This window comes from Hibiscus syriacus, unplaced genomic scaffold (genome assembly GCF_006381635.1).
Source record: "Hibiscus syriacus cultivar Baekdansim isolate YM2019G1 unplaced genomic scaffold, ASM638163v2 tig00112159_pilon, whole genome shotgun sequence".
Taxonomy (NCBI): Eukaryota; Viridiplantae; Streptophyta; class Magnoliopsida; order Malvales; family Malvaceae; genus Hibiscus; species Hibiscus syriacus.
This window is the reverse complement of record NW_024063263.1, coordinates 1,489,924-1,517,447: the sequence shown is the minus strand read 5'-3', so window position 1 is coordinate 1,517,447 and position 27,524 is coordinate 1,489,924. Positions and strand designations below refer to the sequence as shown.

Here is a 27,524-nt window from a genome sequence, read left to right as displayed (position 1 = left end):
TCACATTTTCATACTTACCTCTCCCTCTCTTCAAAATGAGAGAACAAGCTTCTCTCCAGATTCTCTCTATGCAATATTCCCGATCTCACGCAGGCCGTCGCCTGTGGCCGCTAACTGGCGCACCGACCACCTTGCTGACCGCCGGCGATGGTGGTCGGGTAAACCCAAAGCCCTCAAAACACTCCTCTCGTTCCCGGTAACCAAAATCCTAAACCCAAATACCCTAAAAACCACCCACCAATCGTAGATCTAGGCCACAAGGTTCGATTTTTTTACCTTTCCGATGGTAAATCCTTCGTTTTCCCGATGTGCTTTTATCTGTACCGACGCGTAATGGTTTTTGCGTTATACTTGCATGTGGGTTTCGAATGGTTTTGCTTGGTTTGTGTTTGTAGGTTTTTTCTCTTATTCTTGACTTGTGGTTCGTTGTTGATGGTGATGTCCTTTGGTTTATTGTTGATGTGGTCTCCCTTGGTTCGTTCTTGGTTTACTGTGGCTATGGCTTTCGATCTCCTCCCCCTGTGTGACAGGCTTGGTGGGGTATTTATACCCCACCGTTGGTGGCTCATTTCCGGCGAACTCGGGGTTGAACCCGGATATTTCGGGGTCGTTCCCGATCTTGTTACGACCTGCGTTCTATTTGGCGTTGTGGAACGTGCTTGTTCCGATTTTGTTGCCTGTTTGACCGTTCCATTTCCGGTGACACTTGAGATTGCTCCTGGCCGTTGGATTGGGTCAGATCCAACGGTCCAGATCTGGCTGCATAAATGAAGTCTTAGGGTTTTCCCCTGTGCGCCGCCTGTGTTAAACGTAAACCCTATCTCCTTTGGATGTTGGCTATGGGCTGGTTCAGGCCCAATTTGGACTGTTGCTGGACCAAAGCAATTGACCTAAAAAAAATAATAATAATAATTAAATAATTAAATAAAAACGGGTGAATAATAATAAATAAAAACAATAAATAAAAACTATATAATATATATTTTAAAACTGTTTCTTTTTTTTTAAAACTATATACTATATATAAGTTTTAAAAAATGTTTTTCAAAAAACTAATAATTTTTAAAAATGTTCTTTTAAAAATTATATAATTTTTAAAAAATGTTTTAAAAAATTATATATTATATATAAGTTTTCAAAAATGCTCTAAAAATTATATGTTTTATATTTTCAAAATATTTTTTCAAAAATTACATATTATATATTTTTAAAAATGTTTTGAAAATATATATAATATATAGTTTTTTTAAAAGTGTTTTAAAAACCATACATTATATACGTATTTTCAAACCGCTCGAAAATTAGTGTCTACAGCTGCCCCTCTTTGTCCTTTTTCGTGGAACGAAAAATAGGACAAAGATAAAAAGACACAAATTTTCGTTCAGTAGAGTTGAAGAATAACTCCCTGTCGAATTGAGCTGCGGATGACCCCTCCGTCGCGAAGTCGAGTCCATCTCGAAATAATATGGAATTGAAACCGTAGTTCGAAATTTGAATCGGGATGCGGCTTTTTATTGCCCAATTGTAGTCAACTTCGGTCTTCTTCTTGGTTTAAAGACCTTGGTTAAGAAATTTGGCTGTAGAGTGGTTCTCTGACTCCACCATGTGTTTGATAGGCCCTTGAGCTGAATAAAACCAAACTCGAAAGGTCTTCGTCGACAGATGGCTTTTCTCGACTTAAGCTATGCTGTCGAAAAGCGATTTTTTTTTTTGTCACTAAGGCACGGTTAATCCAGGTGTTCTTCTTGACTTTGAAAACCTCGATTGCAACCAGACAGTAGTGTGATTGAGGTGTCATCGAGCTGATTGGACTCGAACTCGACAATTTTATTGACAGATAACCCTTCTTGCCTTGAGCTATTCTGTAAGCTTGATTTGTCTCTAAGTTGAATATAATCGAACTCGAAGGTCTTTAGCAGATAGCCCTTCTCGACTTAAGCTATGCTGCAAATGTTGTGCCGTTGAGCTGAATGTAGTCGAACTCAAAGGTCTTTTGTTAGCAGACAACCCTTCTAGACTTAAGCTGTGCTACAAATGATATGCCCTCGAAGCTGAGTGTAATCGAACTCGGGGGTCTTTGGCAGATAGCCCTTCTCGACTTAAGCTATGCTGCAAATGATGTGCCGTTGAGCTGAGCGTAGTCGAACTCAAAGGTCCTTTGGTCACAGATAACCCTTCTAGCCTTGAGTTATGCTGTAAATGATGTGCCCTCGAAGCTGAGTGTAATCGAACTCGGGGGTCTTTGGCAGATAGCCCTTCTCGACTTAAGCTATGCTGCAAATGATGTGCCGTTGAGCTGAGCGTAGTCAAACTCAAAGGTCTTTTGGTCATAGATAACCCTTCTAGCCTTGAGTTATGCTGTAAATGATGTGCCCTCGAAGCTGAGTGTAATCGAACTCGGGGGTCTTTGGTCGGCAGATAACCCTTCTCGACTTAAGCTATGCTGCAAATAGTTTGTTTAAAAAAATGGCTTCCCTTAACGGGTCGAAGCCGGTCATGATTCTTCAGGTGGTTCCTCTGAGCGAGAATCAAGTAAGACAATCTTTGGATGACTCCCATTTTATGGGAAAGCCCGTTGATGAATTCTGATAGCCAAATATCTTCCGTTGTGGAATTGAAATCTGGCTTGAAGACATAAACTGGAAACATGTTGCTCATTGTTGAGTTGAGCTGAACTGAATTTGATCTGAATTGGTTCTCGAATCCATCTGAAATTGGTTCTGAGATCTGTAGATATGTAAAGTCGGTTGAGGTGTAGCTTCTTGCTGCTGAGTTACACGATCGTTCTTTAAAGGTGCCTCCAAGTCGAGTAGCCTTCATCCTGAAGTCGAAGCTTGACTCTGAAAGCTGCAAAATTATGCATGCTAAAATGATGGATGTGATGCACCTAGGTATGTCTAAGATGCATGCAATCATGAATGAATTATGATTTATTTCTTGGATGGAGTCTCGTGCTTTGTCTGCCAATCTGGTCTTTGTAATCGATCGTGCCCCATTTGCTTCTCGAGCTTGGGTTTTACAGACATTTCATATCTGAGATTGTTCTGTTTGAAAACGTTTTTCTCCTTTTTCTTGTTTTAGGAGAGAGAAATGATAAAAATGTTGTAAAGTATTGTTCGCAATTGAATCAAATTGTAAATGTGAGTTCAAAAAATATCAAAGGAATCAAGAGCTCTTTTAATGCTTTCAGAGTTACAAATCTTTGACAAATGTTCAAAGGGACGAGTCGGCTTTAGGTTGGCCTCCTTTCTATGGTTTTTGGTAAAAAATGTAATTTTTTTTTAAATATCGCAACATGCTTTGGCACTTTAATTGGGTGCGGACAAAATGACGCAACTAGCATGATCAATTACTAGACCTTTTATCTCAGTCCTCTGAAATCTTTCATTTGTTCAAGCTTTGTAGGCTCTTCCAACAAAGGCAGTGCAAAAAATATCAGTCTAAAAATGAAATTCTTGAGTGCTCGTGTGTAGTTGACTATAACAGGTGTTCCTTAACTCCCTTAGTCCATTTTACCGAAAATTTCTTAGATAAATTTGATTTAATTTGTCATTATCTGGCTAGCTGAATCCATAAAGCCGGGGCATTTAACCAATTGCCTTAGAGGGACAACTTATCATTATAATCACTCTTATCAAGTCAACTGAAGGGTTCATCTCATCACAGAGTCTTCAACCTGACAAGAGCAGTGGAGCAAACACCGAATTGCCAAGTGTCCAAGCAATGTCATGGTTTGAACGTCATCTACTCATAAGGCCAGGGCTTTCAAGCTTCCTCTATAACCAATTGCCTTAGTGGAATAGCTCAGTTTTTACGGATTTAATTTCTTAAGATTGTTAAGAAGAACCTGTTATAGCCTAGGTATTTGTTGAAAGTCAAAAATTTCATCTTTAGAGTTCAATTTTCAAGCAACTGACCTAAACTAGATTCACTTACTCGACTATTCTATCTGTGAAGATCATTATCATCACTGAACGTCTTAAATAAAAAGTATAGTAATCTTCATATGCAAACGATGCCCCATGTTGTCCGCACCTTATGAAAGGAAAAAGTTATATTGCAAGAGTAGGGTATGGTGTTTGAGTGTATATTCTGGGTAGGGTCAAAGTCCTTGTTTTTAAATCATGTTACTTCGTCAAAGATCTTGTAACTTTGAACCATTTACAGAGTTTCTTAATTCAGATGATATTCAAAGAATTGCAAGTTTACAAATGTGATTCGTTGCTCGTCATCATTAAAGTGACATAAACTTATTCAAATGTTCTTACAAAAACTTGAAAAAGTGGAAAAAAAACAAGTTCAAACAGAATGATGAAATGATATTCCTCACTTGGATACCCCCAAGTTGTTGAAGTCGATCCAGTTCTGGTTACGCATCTTTTGTACGACCCTCTTGAATGCGTAACAGTTCTCAATTGTGTGCCCTGGGACTTCGCCGTGATATTCACAATACGCATTCTCATCATACCACTTGGGGTATGGGGGCTTCATGGGTTCTACTGGATATGGTGACACCACATGGGTGTCAAGAAGTTGCTGGTAAAGTTCTTTGTAGGTCATGGGAATAGGGTCGAAATGTTCCCTTTCCCTCCTGGAATCTTGTTTAGAAGTACCTAACGGTACAGCTGCAGTTGATTTTGGGCTGGAGATTGTAACACCTTTGCTGGAGTTGTTTGATGTTATTAACCTCTCCATCCCTCTCCCTCATAGGAGGCTTTTTACTGGCTTCCCCCATCCTTAATCTTGCCTTGCTTTATGGCCGACTCGATCATTTCTCCGGCCATAACCAAGTCTGAAAAGCTCCCTGATGTGATCGCCACCAGATGCCCAAAGTATGGAGCCTTCAGAGTCTGCACGAAAAGTTTCCGAGTTTCCTTTTCATCTAACGGTGGATGAACTTGCACAGCCAAGTCCCTCCATTTTTGTGCGTACAGCCTGAAACTCTCGTTATGCTTCTTTTCCATGTTTTGTAGCATAACTCGATCTGGCCTTATATCATTGTTATGTTTGTATTGTTCCAGAAATGACTTGGCCAGGTCCTTCCAGGTCTTGATATTTGATCGGCTGAGCTGGTTGTACCACCGAATGGCTGAGCCCGACAGACTATCCTGAAAACAGTGGATGAGGAGTTGGTCATTTCCTCCATATCCTGTCATCTTTCGGTAAAACATGGTGATGTGAGCGGATGGGCAACTGTTCCCGTCAAACTTCTCGAACTCTGGGGACTTAAATTTCGGGGGAAGAACCAAGTCCGGGACTAGACTAAGTTCCGTTGCATCGATTTCATGGTAGTCACGGTCTCCTTTGACTATATTCATTTGGTCTTCCAATTGTTTGATTTTTTCCTCCATCTTCTTCGCTTTGTCCTCTTCGTCCAAATCCGGTACATGGTAATAACCCGGATTGTCCTTAAGGTTAAATACAGAGGACGAGGGCTTTGCTTTTGCCGTCGATGAGTCCCCTCGATGTTCTGGTAAGATTTCAGGTGAGATAACCACTTGTGGGGTAGGTTGTATAGTTACCCCTTCCGATGAACCTGCCTCAGGCGCACTGGTCTGTTGTAGGCCAATTAACTTGGCAACGATCTGGTCAACCAAGGACTCTTGGTTCTTTGTGATTGTTTCCAGAATATTTCGACTGTTCTGGTTTATCTTGTCCTCTAACTCCTTCTGTAGTTTTAACATATTCTCCTCGATTTGTGTAATTCTGGCTTCCATCCTCTTCTTTTTCAAATGAGTGTTATGTGGATGGGGTGTGTCCAATACTTAAGGCGGTGTATCCAGTATTTGCTCCCTTTGATGAGACATGTTTATGTTAGTTAATGTGAATGCAGAGAAAATAATAAAATGAAAAGAAAATAAAAAAAATGCAAAATGTCTAAATATATGATGCATGAAATGTCCGAGACATTGATCCAAAAAATGTGCCTGTTATTCTGAATAACCCTCATTGGTGACAAAAGTGTTACGTCTGAAGAGACAAAAAACTCTTTTTGATGGTACGAATCCTGTACAGCTTCTGACAAGTTGATTCGTCTTTTTCACTAGTTGAATATCCTGTCGAACCATTCCGGCTCCTTTGGCTAAAATGTGCGAATAATGAGATGCTTGCCCCAAAAAAAAAATCTCGAATGACTGTATCTCCGACTTTCACTTTCTACCGAGCTTGTTTCTAACGAAAGTGTCATTGGATCCCTCCATCAAGAGAAACTATCCGAAGCTTGTTTCTTGAATTCGTCAGTAATGGCATCCAGCTCAACTAGGGTTTCACCATCTTGTTCTCGCAGTTTTCGAAAGGAGCGACCGAGTCAGTGACCTTTTCCTCGTATTGCCCCTGCAACTTTGTCTTTGAGTATTCTTTGATCACGGTTGGACTTCTGAGCTTTTTATCTCTTTGTATTATAACCCATTCGTCCATTAATGCAGATTATTCATGTTTAACAAACATATTTTTGGTGGATCAACCCATCGTTTTAATTGATGCAAACGATGAACAAAAAATAAAAGAGAACAACAAGTAAAAGGGTTAGTGAGGTAAATCAAAACAATAATAAAAATGAAAAATGCTACCCCACATGATATCTACCCCACATGCTTATTACTCCTACACGGACATGATCTCTATCCCGCATGCTAATTTCAAACAAAACCTAACCACATGTTTGTCTAGTTCGCATGCTTTGAACAGAAAATAAAGTAGGAAATAAAACAGCCTAGGGTTTGGAATGAGGTTTCGGGGTGGGCTCTAATTCCCTGTACTCTCCCGGTTTAGGTTCTAAAAACGGTACTCGAGTTCTCCTTGCCGGTGCCCCCTTGGGCTTGCCAGACCCTTAGTCCTAAACCCATCACAGGCTTGTGTGGACTAAGTTAAACTCGAGAGGACACATTCCCTTATGCCCATACGGAGAATAAATTCACACGAAGGCATAAGGTATATGAATCCCGAAGGCTACTTGCTAGGCATATGCGGTGAATAAATTCACACGAATGCGTCGCTTTCACCCCCACTTAAAATGGGTTCGGAGCTCGGGTTTAGAGCTAGAGATGGAAGCTTTTTAAAAAATCTGAAATCATTGAAAAAATGTTAGTACAACTATTTATTTGAAAAATAATCAAAGGTAAATAATCTGAACCGAATAAATAAATTAAAATTTAAACTTACAATTTTCGCATAAAAAGACAATCAGAAATTAATTCTGGCCTGACTCACTTACCTGTCCCCAGCGGAGTCGCCAAGCTGTCGGAACCGTCTTTCGGTTGTGCCCCGGAATTGGGCTTCGACTTGGATTAAATGAATTGGAGTCGCCACCGACCACTTTAAAACGAATTTAGGTGGGCCGGATACCATCTTACCTGATCTGCGTCGTACCAGAAACGTGTCGGGTTCGGGAGTCGGTTACGGTCAAGGAAGGATTAGCACCCTTGAACCGCCCTTTCGGTACCAATTAATTTTCCGGTTGTCTTTAATGGCGAAAATTTAAATTGAAATTTAAAAACCCGATTCAAATTACTTACCTTTGATCAGTTAGAACTTCTCTACAATGTTAAAAATGTTAGAGAACACAAATGAATACTAAATAAATACTAAATAAAAAATAAAAAAAATAAAATAAAATAGCATAAAATAAATAACAAATAAAAAAAATCAAAGTAACGATAAAATACAAGAATACGAAAAATGATCAAGTAATAAAAATATTAAATAAACCAGAAAAACAAAGTATGAGATGAAATAAAAAATAATAATAAGAGGTAATTAATAATAAATAATAAAAACATATATACAAAATTAAAAATTAAACGTAAAAAACAAATAAAACATAAAAAGGACTAAAATAATGATTAAACCAAATGTAAAATAGTGATTAAAATAAATTTTACATAAATTAAAGAGTCAAATTTGAAAATCATCAAACATAGTGTGCTACATGAATTAGTGACTGAAATTATAATATCACAAATGTAGTGGTCGAAATTCAACTCTAACAAACATAACAGAAACGTGTAATAATGGACTAAAACATAATAATTGAAAATAAATGCTCAAAATCATGTAAAACAAAACTCTATTAAAATGCTGAGACATAGCATTACAAAAATGAAAGGACTTGTGTGGGGGTTATACCACGAATGGAAAAACACGGAAATCCCTAGGCTTAAACGACGACGTTTGGTTGTGATATACATATATGTTACTTAAGCCCAACGATCGATTCAACCCTCACATTTTCATACTTACCTCTCCCTCTCTTCAAATGAGAGAACAAGCTTCTCTCCAGATTCTCTCTATGCAATATTCCCGATCTCACGCAGGCCGTCACCTGTGGCCGCTAACTGGCGCACCGACCACCTTGCTGACCGCCGGCGATGGTGGTCGGGTAAACCCAAAGCCCTCAAAACACTCCTCTCGTTCCCGGTAACCAAAATCCTAAACCCAAATACCCTAAAAACCACCCACCAATCGTAGATCTAGGCCACAAGGTTCGATTTTTTTACCTTTCCGATGGTAAATCCTTCGTTTTCCCGATGTGCTTTTATCTGTACCGACGCGTACTGGTTTTTGCGTTATACTTGCATGTGGGTTTCGAATGGTTTTGCTTGGTTTGTGTTTGTAGGTTTTTTCTCTTATTCTTGACTTGTGGTTCGTTGTTGATGGTGATGTCCTTTGGTTTATTGTTGATGTGGTCTCCCTTGGTTCGTTCTTGGTTTACTGTGGCTATGGCTTTCGATCTCCTCCCCCTGTGTGACAGGCTTGGTGGGGTATTTATACCCCACCGTTGGTGGCTCATTTCCGGCGAACTCGGGGTTGAACCCGGATATTTCGGGGTCGTTCCCGATCTTGTTACGACCTGCGTTCTATTTGGCGTTGTGGAACGTGCTTGTTCCGATTTTGTTGCCTGTTTGACCGTTCCATTTCCGGTGACACTTGAGATTGCTCCTGGCCGTTGGATTGGGTCAGATCCAACGGTCCAGATCTGGCTGCATAAATGAAGTCTTAGGGTTTTCCCCTGTGCGCCGCCTGTGTTAAACGTAAACCCTATCTCCTTTGGATGTTGGCTATGGGCTGGTTCAGGCCCAATTTGGACTGTTGCTGGACCAAAGCAATTGACCTAAAAAAAATAATAATAATAATTAAATAATTAAATAAAACGGGTGATATAATAATAAATAAAAAAATAAATAAAAACTATATAATATATATTTTAAAACTGTTTCTTTTTTTAAAACTATATACTATATATAAGTTTTAAAAATGTTTTTCAAAAAACTAATAATTTTAAAAATGTTCTTTAAAAATTATAATTTTTAAAAAATGTTTTAAAAATTATATATTATATATAAGTTTTCAAAAATGCTCTAAAAATTATATGTTTATATTTTCAAAATATTTTTTCAAAAATTACATATTATATATTTTTAAAAATGTTTTGAAAATATATATAATATATAGTTTTTTAAAAGTGTTTTAAAAACCATACATTATATACGTATTTTCAAACCGCTCGAAAATTAGTGTCTACATTAATTTTTAGTGATTAGAAATAATTGTTTAAATTATTTAGATAACATGCTTAAAATAATATTAGAGGTATTCCAAATTTAACAATGATAAAATTATAATAAATACTAAAATCATTATTTAAATACATGTAATACTGTTTAAGTATTAAATTGTTTTTCAGTTAAATACTTGAACTCGTTTTTTAGATACAAATTGATATTTAAATTTAATTCAATAATCTAAATAAATCATTTACTACAAGTACTAATTTAGAAAAAAATAATTAAATATCTATATTAATTTGAAGCAATAAGATAAGTTGAAGTACCTAACTAGGGCAGTTATGGTGTGTGACATTTTATTTATAGTTAATTTAAGACGATTTTAATCTAAAATATTATCATGTTCAATATAAAAGATTATAACAATTGGTAACATTTTGGCTAAAATTAAAAAGTTATAATAAATAAAAGTATATAAATTTGTAATTTTTATTGAAATTGAAAATAATATAAAAATATAACATTTTTGGTTGATAAATTTCTTATTATAATTAATTTTTATGTTATTAACCTCATATTAAGAGTTTTTACTCAAAACTCACTCAAATATTATAATATTACCTATTAAGCATCGTTTCTCTAAATTTTACCGATCTAGCATTCTTTATAATAAGACGTGTTACGTGAAACGTGCATTTACTTAAATGTTTCATTAGATTGATTGGCAATAGTATCTAATACAAATAAAAATATCTAATCTTAATTAATAAACCTTAATTATAAATATTAACCTAATATAATTTAATAATAGTGTATAAGTAGATTAATTAGATATATATATATATATAATTAAATAATACACTTTTTATTTTTTATCTTACATTGTCAAGAAACATAACATAAATACTCTAATATGCCTATATAAACTAACCTCGTTATGTTCTTCAAGTCGTAGAATTAATATGTATTAAATTACGATGTTAGTTCTTATAATTTTATTTTAAAATTTTTTAAAACATATTTTTTAATATATGTTTTTAAGGAATCTGATGTGACAAGAAAATTTTGGAGGAAAAACCCCTTAAAACGTGCATTTGTATGTGATGTCATGTAAATATTTTTCCTGAAACAATGATTTAGGAAATACGCCTTTAGTTCACCTAAGCATATTTTACGTAACGCATCTTATTACAAAGATTTATTTTAAAGAGTACTAAATCAATAAAATTTATAAAATTTGGATGATTTTTTTTATTTATAAAATCGCTTTCATATTAATAAGCTGTAGTTTAAAATTTTCGAGAGTGGACCCACAAGTGTCAATCAGCAGCCCTCGGATACCGAGTGGGCCCAATTGCCTCTGACAACTCTCACCTCTCAATATCATTCGTGTGAAACATCTCCTTCCATTTTGTCCATTTGTCTTAATGTTGTTTAACACGTGCGGAAATTAAAAATTAAAATAAAGATATTTCACTATTTATGGGATAAAATAATTAACTTGATGAAGACCATAATTTGCCATAATATCATCATTCAATAAAATAAAGTAGAAGAAAGTTTTACACTACGATAATTTTAATATACGATTAAGGAAATATGTTATTGAAAATATTATTTTTTAATATTTTTTGATAAATAATTACCTAAAATATTAATGTACTTTAATATTTCTAGTAAAGTTCTCAATATTAATATTTCAGGTAGAAAAAATAATATTTTAAATAACGCTTTACAAGATATGTTAACAAACCATGTAAAGCACCCAATAATAATATTTCCGATAGAAATAATAATGTTTTAACTAATTTTTTTACATGAAATGTTAAAAAGATAATACCATATCCGATAACGTATTTCCTTAGTCGTATATTAGGCTGCTGCACGTGAGACTTCCCCAAAATATGATGACAAAAAAACTCTCAACATTCTGTTAAATAATTATTACGATCTATTTTTGAATTATTTTAATCCTTAATATTTTATTTAAAGATAAAAAAATTATTTGTGAATAAAAATTATTAGATAACAAATGATAAATTTAAGGATAAAAATGAACATAGAAAAAATATAAGTTAAAAAAATTGTTTAATTAAATATTATGGATATTTTTACTTTAAAATAAAATACTATAACCAAAATAATCCAAAAGATAAAATCTAAAATAATTATTTAATTAAATGTTAGGAAATTGTTTTTACATTTTACTTAAAATAATCCAAATAAATGAATAAATTAGTTCAAATTTGATCAGCTACAATGATTCGAGGTGGTATCAATTTATGATTAAACAAGAGTTTCGAGACTAAAATGAATAAAGTTTAAAAGTTAAAATTAGCGATGAAAACATAATTGAAAAATAATTCGAACCAAGCGACCTAGTGGTAAAGAAATTGTTGTTATTTCTTGAAGTCCCGGATTCGAGCACTAGAAATATTAAGAATATAAACGTTCAATGTCAAATGATTGAGAATCATAACAAATGTGTTAGTGACATAAATTAGTAAAACCATAAATATCATCCCGTAATTGACATAAATCTTTTAAAATTTAAAATTTTCCTTATTTTAGTGAAATTACCAATTTAACCCTAAACTTTATAATTCTTTTAATTTTTATTCTCGTCCTTCAATTTAACACTTCCTTACTAAGAGTGTCACGTTTACTTCTCTTAATCCACTAAGGTGATGTTTGTTTGTCTCTTAATGGAACAATTCAGCGTTGAATGCTGAAGCGTTCAGCATTCAGCGTGTTTGTTTCGCACCTCTGAATGATTCAGTGCTGACTTATTCAGCAAAACAGTGTTGAATGATTCAGCACAGAAGTACATTATGAATGATTCAGCACAGAAGTACATTCTGAATGATTCAGAGTCATTATCAAACAACATGTCACATTCAGAGCTAATTCATACAGAGCCTCTGAATCATTCAGCATTTAAATCATTCAGCGTTTGATCATTCTAAAGTAAACAAACAACCCCCAAGTTAATTTAATGGAATGAGCCACACTACACTACTCTATTAAATTATTTGATTAAAAAATCGAATATTAGTGATTATATAAAAAAAATTTCTTTTATTATTAAATTATTGTCGTCGTTATCATCATCGTATCTAAATAGTAGTTAGGTATAGGTATATTATAAGACAATTGGTTGAACGAGATTAGCAACAAAATAAATTATAAAGTTATGAGGGCCTAATCTATAATTTGACCTTCGAATTTAAAATTTCGATCATGTTAATATTTACACTATAGTTTTATGTCCAAAAAAGTAACAACAATGTTTTTTGAAAAAGAAGTTAACATTAAAAAATAACAATTATAGTAAGAATATGATACGTTATAGATAAAACTAAGGGTAAATGAATCGAGCTTGAACGAACAAAGTTATGTTCGTGCTCGTTTATTTATTTCTGAAGATGTTTGTGTTCGATTCGTGTTCGCTTAAATTTTCAATATGGTGTTATTGCAACTAGAAGAACAATGGTCATATTTTGATCTTTACTCGTTAAGATTTGTGACAATGGGTAAGGGAATTACCCGCACAAAGTTTTGAGCACAAGAGCCACAAATTTATAGGATCTTATCATTTGATATATCGTACTTATTGTAGACTTTTGTACTATATTTGACATTATATTTTACATTATATTTTCGAAATATTAATTCGATTTTGATTTCATTTTTGTCATCTTGAAGATGTTAGAAGTCTTTTTACTTAATGCATCATTATCGATGTTGTTTAGAGTTCTCGTATCAATGAAATTAATATCAAATACAAACATTTTTAGTACCATGATTAAATATAGATAAAATAATTTCAGTAATGAAAAATGCCTTATAATATACGATTTTAACCAATTTTTTTGGATTTGTAAAAATAACCAACAAATTCGCAACGCGAACTCCTATTTCGCAACACAGTTTCCAAATTCGCAACGCGAATTTCACAAATCGAATTCGCCAATTTCGCAACTCAATTACCGATACGGTAGAAAAAATCTGGTAAAAAATCCGAATTCGACAATTTAAAAACTGAGTTGCGAATTTGGCAAATTCGTGTTGCGAAATGTAAAAATCTCGCCTCTTAAAGAAAAAATTAAAGGACATAAAATGCACTGGAGTGGTTTTCAACCTGGGACATCCCAGTTGCTAAGTTCACGTATGAATCACTCAACTAAATGAATTGAACAAACACGAATGAGGGTATGTTCATGTTCGTTCGTTCATTTAACTTTAACCAAACAAACGACCTGTCGAAATGATTTTTTTCTTTAAGAGGCATGATTTTACATTTTACAACACGAATTTGCCGAATTCGCAACTTAGTTTTCAAATTGGCGAATTCGGATTTTTGACCGAATTTTTTCTACCGTGTTTACCTATATCGGTAATTGAGTTGCGAAATTGGCGAATTCGATTTGCGAAAACGAAATTCGCGTTGCAAATAGTTGTGTTTACCTATATCGATAATTAGCGTTGCGAAAATTTCCATGTTCAAGTTGCGAATTTGGAAACTGTGTTGCGAAATTGGAGTTCGTGTTGCGAATTTGAAATCGCGTTGCGAAAATTTCCATGTTCGAGTTGCGAATTTCAAATTCGAGTTGCAAATTTGGAAACTGTGTTGTGAAATAGGAGTTCACATTGCGAATTTGTTGGTTATTTTTGCAAATCTAAAAAAATTTGGTTAAATCGTATATTATAAGACATTTTCGGTCACTGAAGTTATTTTCTCTTAAATATAAACTTATTGAGTGATTTCAGTAGTTAAAGAAAAGGTCGTTCTCTTTAGAGGTTTTGGGTTCGAACAGCTACGTCTGAAGAGTATGTGCATGTTATCAATGGTTAAGAAAGATTCTAAACAAATATCACCTTATAATCACATTAAACTATTAAAATATCTAATAGTTTTTAGGTAAAGTACACAAATGGTCCCATGACTATATGATATTGCTTAATTTATTGAGTTTGTTGACTATTAAAAGTTACAACATGGTCCATCGACTATAGAGAGTTGCTTTGTTGAATCCCTCGACTATTAAAAGTTAAGAAATGATCACTCAACTATTCATTTTGTTCCAAACTCGTCATTTTACATTAAAAATCAATGATCGTTTGAGTTGGAAGTTAACATACTGACTGAGATATGATAGTCGTATGAGATTATTAGATCATATTTTATCATAACTCAATCAACATGTTAAAGTACAGCTCAGACTGTCGTTAAATTTTTAACGAAAAAATACGAGTTTAGAACATAATAAATAATCATTTTGTAACTATTAATAGTTAAGGGGACTCAACAAAACAACTCCCTACAGTTAGAGGATCATTTTGTAACTTTCAATAGTTAATGGACTTAATAAAGTAATATCCTATAGTCGGAGAACCATTTATGTACTTTACCCTAGTACTTACATTGCTTAAACGACGAAGGATTCATTTCCCATGTATAAAAGGTATCAACTATCTGACATTGAACGCTCACACCCCTGACATTCTTAATGCTCGAACTCGAGACCTTAAAGAATAACAACAATCTTTTTACCACTGAAATCATTCGGTCCTTGCAATTCAAACAATGTTTAATTAAGAGACTAACTAGATGATCATCTTCAATGGCATTATACATAATATTAACAATTCACTTCACATTTAAATCAAACTCCTCATAATTTAACTAATGAATTTTCAGTATTATTATTCTTTAACATAAAATCTCGTATTCGATCACTATTTTAATAACAAAAAAATATAAGATAAGAGTTGTAATTTAGAATTTGATGTTTCAATCATATTTCCTTTAACGACAAAACAATCCTTAAATTATTCAATTATTTAATTAAATAGGTTTGTGTTGTATTTAAGTATGCTTTTTATTTTTCAATTCCAAGTGGCCATGAGCATTGAGCACATGCATACATTAAATAGTACTCGCCATTAAAAACTTATCGCGTTTAGTACTTAAACTATCAATTTCGGTCTGTTTTAGCACTTAAACTTTCAAAAAAAATTCAAAACTTAACATTAAATTTTGAACAGGTACTAAAATGAAACAAAAACTAAACTTTTGATATGGTTTTGAAAAAATTGAAAGTCTAGGTACTAAAATAGATAAAAAATGATAGTTTAGGTACTAAACGTATAATTTAACATTTTTTGTAAATATTCAATAACTTAAAGGTAAATTATATGTTTAGTACCCAAGTATCCTTTTTATTCTGATCTAGTCAACTAATTATTTTTTATCTTAAGATTATATTGAATGTTACGTCTCAGTTTTATTTTGGCCACTGATTGTTAAAAAATTAACGATGTTGTTAATGTGTTATCATAAGGTAATGCCACATCATCATTGAATTTTTAAAAAAAATATCAAGTCAGAAAGTTTGCTAATTTTTTTAAGGAATGATACCTTAATTATAGGACATTGATTAGTTGAGTCATCGACTATTAAAAGTTATAAAATAGTCTCATGAATATAGAGTTATGCTTTATTGAGTCTCTCGACAACGGCTCGGGTTTTTGGTTAACATGATCCAACCCGAAAATTATATATAATCCATTCAACTCGACATGACCCAAAAATATATATCCTCTACTCGACTCTGACCTGACCCGACCTCACCCTTTAAAAAATTTGACCCGACCCAAACATAAATTTAAAAAAAAAACTAACCCTATCGGATCGGTTTAGGTCAGAACCCGTCGGTTTTGGGTTAAAATGTCATCATATTCTCGACTATTAAAGGTTATAAGATGGCCACCAAACTATTCATATATTTCAAACTTGTCTTTTTCCATTAAAAATTTGACGACCGTCTGAGCTAGACGTTAATCTACTGACTAAGATATGGTAAAATTTAATCTTATATTTGTTTGAGTTGTATAGTCATTTAATATTCTATGATTGGATTTTATCATATCATAGTCAGTAGGTTAACATTGTGCTTAGACGATCATCAAATTGTTAACGAAAAAGGACTAGTTTGAAATATATGAATAGTTGAGTGACTATTTTTGTAAGACCCCAATTTAGGGGTCAAATTATAAGTTTTTGAAACTTATAGTCAGCTTTAGAAAGTTGCTAAACGTATAATTTAACATTTTTTGTAAATATTCAATAACTTAAAGGTAAATTATATGTTTAGTACCCAAGCATCATTTTTATTCTGATCTAGTCAACTAATTATTTTTTATTTTAAGATTATATCGAATGTTACGTCTCAGTTTTATTTTGGCCACTGATTGTTAAAAAATTAACGATGTTGTTAATGTGTTACCATAAGGTAATGCCACATCATCATTGAATTTTTTTAAAAAAATATCAAGTCAGAAAGTTTGCTAATTTTTTTTAAGGAATGATACCTTAATTATAGGACATTGATTAGTTGAGTCATCGACTATTAAAAGTTATAAAATAGTCTCATGATTATAGAGTTATGCTTTATTGAGTCTCTCGACAAGGGATGACAACGGCTCGGGTTTTTGGTCAACCTGATCTAACCCAAAAATTATATATAATCCATTCGACTCTACTCGACTCTGACCTGATCCGACCTCACCCTTTAAAAAAATTGACCCGACCCAAACATAAAATTTTAAAAAAATATGAACCTATTGGATCGATTTAGGACAGAACCCGTCGGTTTTGGGTTAAAATGTCATCATACTCTCGACTATTAAAAGTTATAAGATGGCCACCAAACTATTCATATATTTCAAACTTGTCTTTTTCCATTAAAAATTTGATGATCGTCTGAGCTAGACATTAATCTACTGACTAAGATATGGTAAAATTTAATCTTATATTTGTTTGAGTTGTATAGTCGTTTAATATTCTATGATCGGATTTTATCATATCATAGTCAGTAGATTAGCATTGTGCTTAGACGGTCATCAAATTGTTAACGAAAAAGGACTAGTTTGAAATATATAAATAGTTGAGTGACTTAAAAGTTATAAAATAGTCTCATGATTATAGAGTTATGCTTTATTGAGTCTCTCGACAAGGGATGACACGGCTCGGGTTTTTGGTCAACCTGATCTAACCCAAAAATTATATATAATCCATTCGACTCTACTCGACTCTGACCTGATCCGACCTCACCCTTTAAAAAAATGACCCGACCCAAACATAAAATTTTAAAAAAAATGAACCTTGGATCGATTTAGGACAGAACCCGTCGGTTTTGGGTTAAAATGTCATCATACTCTCGACTATTAAAAGTTATAAGATGGCCACCAAACTATTCATATATTTCAAACTTGTCTTTTTCCATTAAAAATTTGATGATCGTCTGAGCTAGACATTAATCTACTGACTAAGATATGGTAAAATTTAATCTTATATTTGTTTGAGTTGTATAGTCGTTTAATATTCTATGATCGGATTTTATCATATCATAGTCAGTAGATTAGCATTGTGCTTAGACGGTCATCAAATTGTTAACGAAAAAGGACTAGTTTGAAATATATAAATAGTTGAGTGACTATTTTTGTAAGACCCCAATTTAGGGGTCAAAATATAAGTTTTTGAAACTTATAGTCAGCTTTAGAAAGTTGCAGGAAATTCGGTGACCCAGCCCTGAATTTACCCATTTTCTGTTGGTAGTGAAAAATAAACCCGAATAATTCGCTTCCAAAATCCCAAAATTGGAAATAAAATTCCTAACCCAAACCCTAATCGTCAACCCCTTCATCACCTCACTTCATTGCCGTCCAACCGCCCCAGCTTGCGCCACATCGCCCTCCGAACTCGCCATCGACCGGTGACCTCAACCTAAGTTACCCAACCCATAGATCGCCCAAAACGCCCGTCGTCCGTCACGAATTGGGTGAAATAGCCAAAACCCCGTCGCTTTTCCTTCCTTCAATCCGCCTTGCTTCGGCTGTCGATGAGCGTCACCGCCACCTCCAGTTGAAGCACCGTGACTGTCTGACCAAACCCTTCAGGTTGATCGTCAAAAGTCGTCTTCGTTCACCATGAATCATAGATCGAATGTTCATCGGAAAACATTAGTGTCGCCTATTGTTTTGGTTGATTTCGGCCACCACGTCCATCGGTTCATCACACTGCCTGTCTCGTTGAGTTCCTAGTGTTCTTTCGATCAAAACCCAGTTGCGTTTATCTTTTCATCGTCTTCCATCCGTCCACCGTAGTTGGGTAAGTAATCGAATCTTTTTTTTTTCGGTTTGTTTTCCTTGCTTTTGGATGGTTTTTGATGCGTTTTAGGTTAATTTTGTCAAGTGCCTGAACAGGGTGTAATCGACCGACCACCCTGAAGTCGTCGCTGCCGTCACGCGCCACCACGCGCGTGGGGCTCTTCCCCAGCCATGGTGTCTTCTAGAAACGGTCCAGGTGGACCGGACCGCTCCGAATCGGTCTGAACCGGGTCTGAGTCAACTCGTCCGAGTCAACTCATCTGAGTCAATCCGTTGACTTTGACCGAAAGTCAAAATTTTAAAAATGTCATATTTTATGTTTTTCGACGTCTTGAGTCCGAATCCGAAATCTGTTTTGCCAAATTCACACTCGATAAGTTGTTTTTTGGTGTTTTATCTTCGGATTCAAGTTGGTTTTTCGATTAAGTTCAGTTTTTGACGTAAATTTGGTTGCTATGTATCAGAGGAATTATTGGGCGTTGAATTCTAGTTTGAGAGTGATCGAATGGAGTTTAAATGTTCGATTGATGGAGCACGATTGCGGGTTTTCACAAATACATTAGAATATCTCAACCTCTCTATATAGAACTCTAGGGCATTCTTCTCGATCTTCATACTGCCTGGGATCTTGGCTTTGAACGTGTCTAATGCCAAACATATTGAATTGAAGCTTACAAACTCGCCTCCTCAAGTGATTCCATCTCCAGTCCGGTTGCCACTGTGAGAGCAATAACAAACATGGCTTCCAAATCCTGGATGGTTGACTTCACCTTTATCCACCGTGAAGCTAACTTTGCAGCTGACACCATTGCTAAGATGACACCAAAACCTGATGGCTCCACCGATTACATCTTGACTCCTACGCAAGTGCTTGACTGCATGTTCAGAGACCTGCATGGTCCGTCCCCCTTTTCTAAGACATTAAATCTTGTTTAGGCCTTGGCCTCCTTTTCATTAAAAAAGAAAGGGTAGACATGAGACAAAATCAGAACAAGCATGTAAGAACTGAAAGAAAATCAATAAAAAAAAGCATATTTTTACAACTTCTTTGGTGTTGTTTCCGTTTTTCGTGTGCTTGCATGTGATTTGTGGTCGTTCACAGCCTTACTTCGTTGGAAACCTATTCGATTGAAGAATTCAATGAGCTGAGGTAATTGTTTTTAAAATGATCTATTCTAGATCTAGCACCCTCGGAGAATTTCCAATAAGAACTACGATGGTGTTTTAAAAGAGAGTTGAGTGAGCTTCAAAACGATGTAGAAGTTTAGGGATTAAAATAAAAATTAAACTCTTTTAATAATTTATACAAATAATGGCGTCCAATGTTCCAATGACCAAAATTTAATAAAACCATAAAGTAAGTGATCAAAATTTAACCTTTTTTATTTTAGGGAGCAAAAGTGTACGAATATAATACATAGGTGACCATTTCGGCATTTTACCCAATAAGAAACCCGTTTAATAAACCGGTTTTGCCCAATAAGAAACCAGTTTTTCTATCGTCCCTAGACAGTTGAAGTGGAAATGCGAGTCTGAAAATCTGTCCCCACACATAACAAGAGGCAAAGCGTTGCGCCAAGTCAGCCACTGAAAGGATTAAGTACAATCTAACAGCTTCAACAAGCCACACGATTTTCCATCGTCACCCATTTCTCTGTCGTCATTTATATTTCATTTTCTTCCAATCTTTCCACTCTCCTTCCTTTCCACTCAGCTTGTTTTTATGTTTCATCCGCCTTCAATTTCGTTAGAAAGTTGGTACACATTTTGATATTTGATCTTATTTTTAGTTCTTTGTAAAGCTTACGAGTGTCCCATGTTAAAGAACCCTTTTTTTCTGCCATTTGGGTGTTGTTTAGTTTATAATATTGTCCGGAGATTAAATTTTAAGAGATATAAAAGAAGGAAAAGAGCTAAAGTTTTGATCTTGTTGTTACAAAGAGGAAAATGGGTTGTCATGTAGAAAAAAAACCCATTGACACTTTTGATTCATTCGACTGAACTTTCCCAAAAAAAGTTGCTTTTTTTTGTTTGTTTGTTTCCCTGGCTTTCATATTATGAATTTGTTATTTATCGTTTGATGTGGGTTTTTTGTTGTTGGAATTTTAGCAGATATCGAAGTTTGTTGAGTTTTACCAAGTGTGGTTTGCTATTGAGCTCTTTTTGAACAATGTTGCCCGTTTGCTCAGCCGCTGCTGGCTGTTCTTCACATTCTCAGGTAAAGTTTTTCTTCTGCTATACACTATTTGACTCGCTTGTTTTGATTTTATGGGTTTAAATCTTTTCTGAATTCTTGAATGTTTCAACTTTCAAGCTGGAATAGCTAAATTCTAATCAAAGTTATGAAATTTAACTGCTATGGAATACTGAATCGGTTTCAATGTCGAGGAGTTGATAATAGTTGGTTTGTAAGTGGATAAAGCTGCATCTAGGGGGAATGCTCTGTGTCAGTGAAGACCATAATGTGTCCTGATCATTTTGGGAATTTATGTTTATAGGATATATTAGTAAATATTGCTTGTTTATCTTACTTTTTTCGAGGTATACCCTTTCTTATGTAACAATTTTCCCCCAAATCCCAGCGTACCTTCAAATAATTTTGCTTCAAGAAGTAGTTCATTCGTGTATTTGGAATGATGACATTGTACTAGAGCTGCATTTAGGGCGTGCCTTTGCCAACGAATGGATTTCTTTGTGTAACAAATGTATTTCCTGCATTGTGAGTCTTGGTGTATCTTTAAAATGGCACTGGTTAATTGTCTTTTAAGAAGCAGTTCATTCATTATTCGAACTGATGCCATTAGCAGATTTCATTCCATGGCGGTTTGCGGCCTTTCACTCCATTTGAGAAAGACTTTCAGTTCAGATGTAACTATCAAGACAAGTCTGCTTTGGGCATGTCAAATGGAAATCATCTCCATAGAATGTTTAAGCCACAAGCAAAGAAATCTTTATACTCCAATTCTGTTGAAATCACCGAACAACCAGTATCTATGGACCTTGTTAACAGTTATTCTTGCCCAGATGAGGTAGTTGATGTTAAATGCAAAATTTCTAATGAATGGAGTTCTTCGGTTGAAGCAATAATGTCACCCGCAGATGTCGAACTGAAATATGTTGAAGATTCTAGTATATCTGCTGCAGAAGAGAAACTTGCCGATTCGTCAAACCAGTTAGTTGAAAATGCCAACGATTACATGGGTTTGGAGGGACCGGAAACCATATCAACTATTGACACAACACCCGAGACTTCCACTGCAGCATCTAGCTCCCTGAACTTCGATAACGATTCACTATCCAATGTGAAAACTGGTCTTGATGATTTTCTGTCTGGGGTTAACGAGACTGTTAACTCTTCGCTAGACAAGGGAGAGAATGCTGTGAAAAGCTTATTGGAGAAAATTACTTCTTCTATAACTTCTGTTAAGACAAGTGCTTCTGAAGCTGTAGATAATGCTCAAGTATTAGCTGACAACAAGCTTTCAAACTTGTTAAATGACTTGAAGGAAGCATCAAGTAAAGCTAATATTTTTGCTGTCGACTTGTTGAGGCGTACAATTGTTGGAGTGGAGGATTCTTTATCGAACGGGGCTTCCTCTTTTGTGTATTATTATGCTTCTGCTAAGGACCGTCTTCCGCCAGAGATCAAAGACACACTAACTTTGTATGAAGAGAAAATAGGAAAAGCCTTAAAGCCTGTTGGGGATGCCCTGCAACAGGTATTCTTTTAGTTGGTGTTCATATCAGTTCATGGCTCATGGTTTTAGTGTTCAAGCATATAAAACCTGTTAGAATTCTATATTTTCATCAAATCCATTATTTATTCAGTTGTGAGCTTCTTCTTCTTCTTCTTCTCATTTTTATTTTAATTCAATTTGTTGTAAGCAGATTTACATTGGCATTGAGGGGCTGGAAAGGAGTGTAGGTTTTGATCCGAATGATCCCATTGTCCCCTTTTTCCTTTTTGTTGGCTCCTCAGCCACTCTATGGTATGAATGTTCTTATGTGCTCATTTTAATTATAAGTTTTACCGAATATTTTCTTTTTCGTGTGGGGAGTTATATTTTGTATCAGATCTGTGCAGGGTGTTTTACTGGGTATGGGCATATGGTGGTTACTCCGGGGACTTATCTCCTAAACTAACTTTGGAGCTCTTGTCCGGAAAGGAGAAGGCTTTACTTATCGATGTGCGGCCTGAGGCAAGATACCGCAAACACTTGGCTCTTCCCCCCCCCCCCCCTTTTTGTGTATTTGAGTAAGATGAGAAAGTACGATAGCTCAAACTTAGGTTCTCAGTCCTAAGCCTACCCCACAATCCCACCTGAGCTGCACTCCAATGTGTTTCAGGCCATCTGTTTTGTAGCATGGATTATGTTCTGTATTTTGAAATTCAATTCAAAGAGACTTAACCAACCTAGTTCCAGAGTGTTCTCGTGCTCCTTTTCCTAGGGTGCTATTTTCCCTCATAGATGATTAATAATCTATTATTTTTCTGAAGTTGAAATTTGTTTTTCCTATTCTATTGAATCTGAAGTGGCTTATTTTTGGGCATTAACTCTGTCAAGGTCTTAAGAGAGAGAGATGGCATTCCCGATCTTCGAAGAGCAGCACGGTCTCGTTATGCTAGTGTATATTTACCTGAGGTCTGGTTAAACATAATCATCTTACTTTTAAATTTTACTTTATTTGCTTTCCTGAAGCTTTATCTTTTATGGTCTTCGTTTTCATCAGGTTAATGGTTCAATACGGCAATTAATGAAGAGCGGAAGGGGCCTTGATGATTCCTTGATTGCTGTTGTTATTAGAAACTTGAAAACCATTGAGGTTTGTATCTTCTTATATTTCATTGTTTACCTCTTCCCTGGTTTTAGTTGCTTTTTAAGCTAGAGCTTTTCAGAAAGAGCGAAAGAAGAACTTAAGGTCAGACTAACCAAACTCAGGAATGCATTCATATTTAGGCTACTAAGAACAATTTAGCATATGATTTTGTAGCTTCGTATGTTTATGAACTTTCGTACTTTTTGCTCTTCTTTGTCAACTTAGTTTTATTGTCATACTAAATCCATGGCTCGTTGGAAAGGTTGGAGGAAGAGGGAGGGGGAGTTGATCATGCACATCCAGTCTTTTTCTTATTTGATGTAGCTAAAGTTAACTACTGAGCGTGACTATTATTATTGGCCCTCGAATAGAACATCATAATTTATGTATATTTTCTTTTCTACCACGTGTAGGGCAGGTCGAAGGTCATAATTATGGATGCTGATGGTAGTTGTTCCAAGGGAATTGCAAGATCATTGAGAAAACTTGGGGTTAAGGTAAGCATGTCTGAATTTTCAAAGTTTAAGAAAATAGCTTTTAGATGCCCAAAACTAGGAGGGTGGAGGGGAATACGAGTTACGATACCTGTAACTCATATGTTGTATTTTTTTCTTTTCTTTTCACGAGTTGACATTCATGTCTTAATGTTGTGTCTGGCTGCTCGAATGTGAGAGATACTACTATGCCTCTCTGAAATGTCACAGTTAGATATTTGAGAGTCTTGATCTAAGGAGTGAACATATTCAGCTCAAATTCAATTAACTTTTTTTTATTAATTTGGCCTTTTATAGTTTTTGAAGACTTGTGGCTAAAACCAAACTGAAATATGCAGGACCTAAATGGTTAAATCTGTAAATCCTAATATCTCATTTTGGTAGCTGAACATTGCATTGTTGCCTTCTGACTCAGTTTAATAAATGTTTTATATCACAGAAACCCTACCAGGTCCAGGGAGGTTTCCAGTCATGGGTGAACCAGGGTCTCCAAATTAAGGAACTAAAACCAGAGACATCACTTACGATACTCAATGAGGTATTTATTATGCCGTATTATCTTTCCTGGAAGTTTTTATATAGAAAATGCAGTAGGTTGACTCATAGGATTATGATTCAATTGATTGTATTTCTTTTTCTTCTTTGTTTATTGTTCAATTAGAGGACTCCAAGTAGCTCTGAATTCATTTGTGACGAAACTGCCTAAAGTATGTCCGTAAAATATTGGACCAAGAATAAAAGAGGGATAAAGTCACATACTTTATCGGTAAATACTTGGTTATCATGGAACACAATCACAATTTCTTATGCAGTTACGCTAATGTGATTGATTTAGGTAGTTTTGTTGCATTTCGTCTTCAATCTTCGATGTTACTGGATGTTACTGCTACCAAGTAATATAGCTATTTTAGAGCTGATGTTTAAAGAACCACATCGAACAGTTACAACTAACACATCCCCACCATGTGATGGAGAAATGAAGAAATAGAGAAACAAACAGCTAGGATGTCCATATCCTGTTAAACATCTATCCTTAAAATCTGATTCGCTACTGCTACAATGTCCCACCTTAATATAAGACACTTCCAAGCCTTACTGATCTAGGATTTCCAAATATGTCATCCATGAATGGTTTGAATAAAAAATGCTTTCGACTGTTTTATTTATTTATTTATTTTTTCATTTATGTAACAAATTTTACCTTGTGTTCATCCCAGGAAGCTGAGGCATTCTTAAAAGAAATTAGTCCTTCTCCAGTGCAGGTTCTTGGTTATGGTGTGGTAAGACTCAGGTTCCTTTTATGATATATAAGTTTTAATAGTACATGTACTAGCTAAAAGAAGGGCATTCCTATTATTACACTAGCTTGAGCAATATTCGAAGCATGTTTGGTATCTCGTAAGGTGGTCCAATGTCATCATTATCCTCACTTGTAACAAGTTAATTATATCAGTTAAAACCCATAAAATGCTAATGTATATCTTTGTGGCAGGGTTCTGTAGCAGCAATTTACGCGCTGCTAGGTATGTATCTTGTCCTTCCTTGAATCATATCAATTCCTTTTTGTTTTTTTTTCTTTAAAAGAAATTGAAACCTGGAAGCAATAATTGATTGCGATTTATAACAAGTTAGTCTAGCAATATGCATTTTGCAGTTCTTAAAACTTCTGAAATGCTCATTTGTTGTGAGTTTTGATTTGTTAATTATGGAGAAAGAGAGAGATAGAGAGATTGCTATTTAATATATCTTCTCTCTAATATATTTTTCCAGGTATTTTTCATGCATGTGCCCTTCGTAACTCTTTATGTCGTTTTTATATTTACCAGAATTCCTCTTCTTTGTAGAGTGGGAGAAATCATTACAGCTGATTGGCATTCTTGGTCTAGTCGTGGTACGTAAGCCTCCTGGTTTTACACGCTCTTGTCAAATTCTCGGCATTTGATATCCATTTCCTTGTTTTTCTAAATTAAAACAAACTTATGATGTTTTGAAGGAAAAAGAAAAAAAAAATGTGCCGTTGCTTTGTACTCTTTTCTGAACATCTTTTCTCCTATATTTTACATTGAAGAGAATGTTTTAGCGGCTCTTTTTAGCTTATTGATAATCGTGGTTCTAAAACTTCTTCATCGCCGGTTTATAATTTTTCCAGACCATTTATCGGAGGGTCTCTTCATATGAGAGCTCTGAGGATCTGGAAAAAGACATAAGGTACACCCTTCTTCAAGACATTTATAATACCGATACTGTGATATTCGAAAGATTGTTTTGCTGCATTCATGATTTTTCTTGAAGTAATTGTGTCTGATCCCATGTCCAACTCCAAACTATATGGCTATTAACAGCGTTGTCCTACATAAAACCGTTGTCAAAAAATAGTTGTGGTAGCTGTTGCCAATGCAGTATTTCCGACGTTGTCATGTCTGCAGAATGATGAGAACTAAATAGATCTTATGGACTAGGTACTCGAAAAATGTCTTTTCATCGTCAGTCCTTGGTCTTCCTTCTTTTGTCATCTATGAGTTCGCCGCTGATTAAGTTATTAGGAATGTTTAATGTGTAATTTTACATAATATTTATCTTACTCATGGACCAAGGATCAAGATTTAAAATCCTTCTAACCAATTATAGTTGGATTTTACTGAAACCTTGACCACAGTTTGTTCTTCCAACTGAAATGCTTCTTGAAGGTTGTTGCTAGCTCCTGTCAGATTTGGAGCTCAGGCGCTTTCATGGGTTTCCGGTAACTTAGAAACCAATGGCATTGGACTTCCAACATCACCCTCATCGTCAGATGTTCAAAGCCGAGTGTTGCAGGCTGCTGCGAAGCATGAATCTAAACCATCCGATTCAGAAGATCCCGACGCAATGGCTCCGATGAATGAGAAAGTCGACCTCTCCGAAGCATAGGTGTAGTGCATTTTTTCTCGCGGTAGAATATCTCATTTGATCATCAGATTGGTGAATGCAAGGTGACCGACCCTGATCACTTGGATATAGTGAAAAAATCATTTCTGTTCTATAATACTCATCAAACAATCATACCAACTGCAATCAATAAAGAAGCTTGGTTATTCATTATGGATTTACTTCCGTGCTGCTTGTTATAGAGAAGTAGACGGCATTATTTACTCCGGTTATGGTGCTTCTCTGTGGTGCATGTGCTTGTGTCACGCCTTGAAAAGGTTAGGGACATTACTCCCACATCGGAAAGGAAAAAAGAGATCCGGTTTACAAGCGGTGATGCTACACATCCTATCATGCATGTCTTTCGGAAAGAGGTAATGGACCTTATATCGATGGATGTTTTTCAACCAGTTCAAACCCGAAGCTCTCAAGCTTTAGCATACATCAATCACCTTACTAAGTTCACTTGTAGGAACCTAGTTTCCTTACCGTCGGAGAAATCTGCATCGATTACATCCCCATCAGACCCCTTGTTTGACGAATATGAAGGTCCGTTTTCACCACCAGTGGCACCACCGGCGCCGGGTCGGTTGTAGACTGACTGGCCAAGCCGCATTACTTCTCGGTTGAGGTC

General features: G+C 35.1%; 1 protein-coding gene and 1 long non-coding RNA gene across 3 annotated transcripts; one reads left to right on the top strand and one right to left on the bottom strand.

Moving 5' to 3' along the window:
• Positions 1-6,261: 6,261 nt before the first annotated feature.
• Positions 6,262-26,847, bottom strand: LOC120175052. The gene is made up of 3 exons (XR_005521223.1): positions 26,632-26,847; positions 10,651-10,652; positions 6,262-6,273 (listed from the first exon to the last, which is right to left on the bottom strand). It is a non-coding gene; the product is annotated as an uncharacterized LOC120175052 (long non-coding RNA).
• On the top strand, positions 20,349-27,061 carry LOC120175051 (calcium sensing receptor, chloroplastic-like). 2 transcript variants are annotated; one of them, XM_039181761.1, is made up of 14 exons: positions 20,349-20,432; positions 20,787-20,892; positions 21,482-22,393; positions 22,563-22,663; positions 22,759-22,873; positions 23,240-23,317; positions 23,406-23,498; positions 23,906-23,989; positions 24,426-24,524; positions 25,204-25,266; positions 25,479-25,509; positions 25,831-25,877; positions 26,136-26,194; positions 26,674-27,061. In XM_039181761.1, exons 2-14 carry the CDS (start codon positions 20,845-20,847, stop codon positions 26,891-26,893), a joined length of 1,950 nt encoding a protein of 649 aa, XP_039037692.1. In that variant the 5' UTR covers positions 20,349-20,432; positions 20,787-20,844; the 3' UTR covers positions 26,894-27,061. The 2 variants fall into 2 exon arrangements, with proteins under 2 accessions (XP_039037692.1, XP_039037693.1); XM_039181762.1 differs by having other exon boundaries at positions 20,363-20,428.
• The last annotated feature ends 463 nt before the right edge of the window (positions 27,062-27,524 follow it).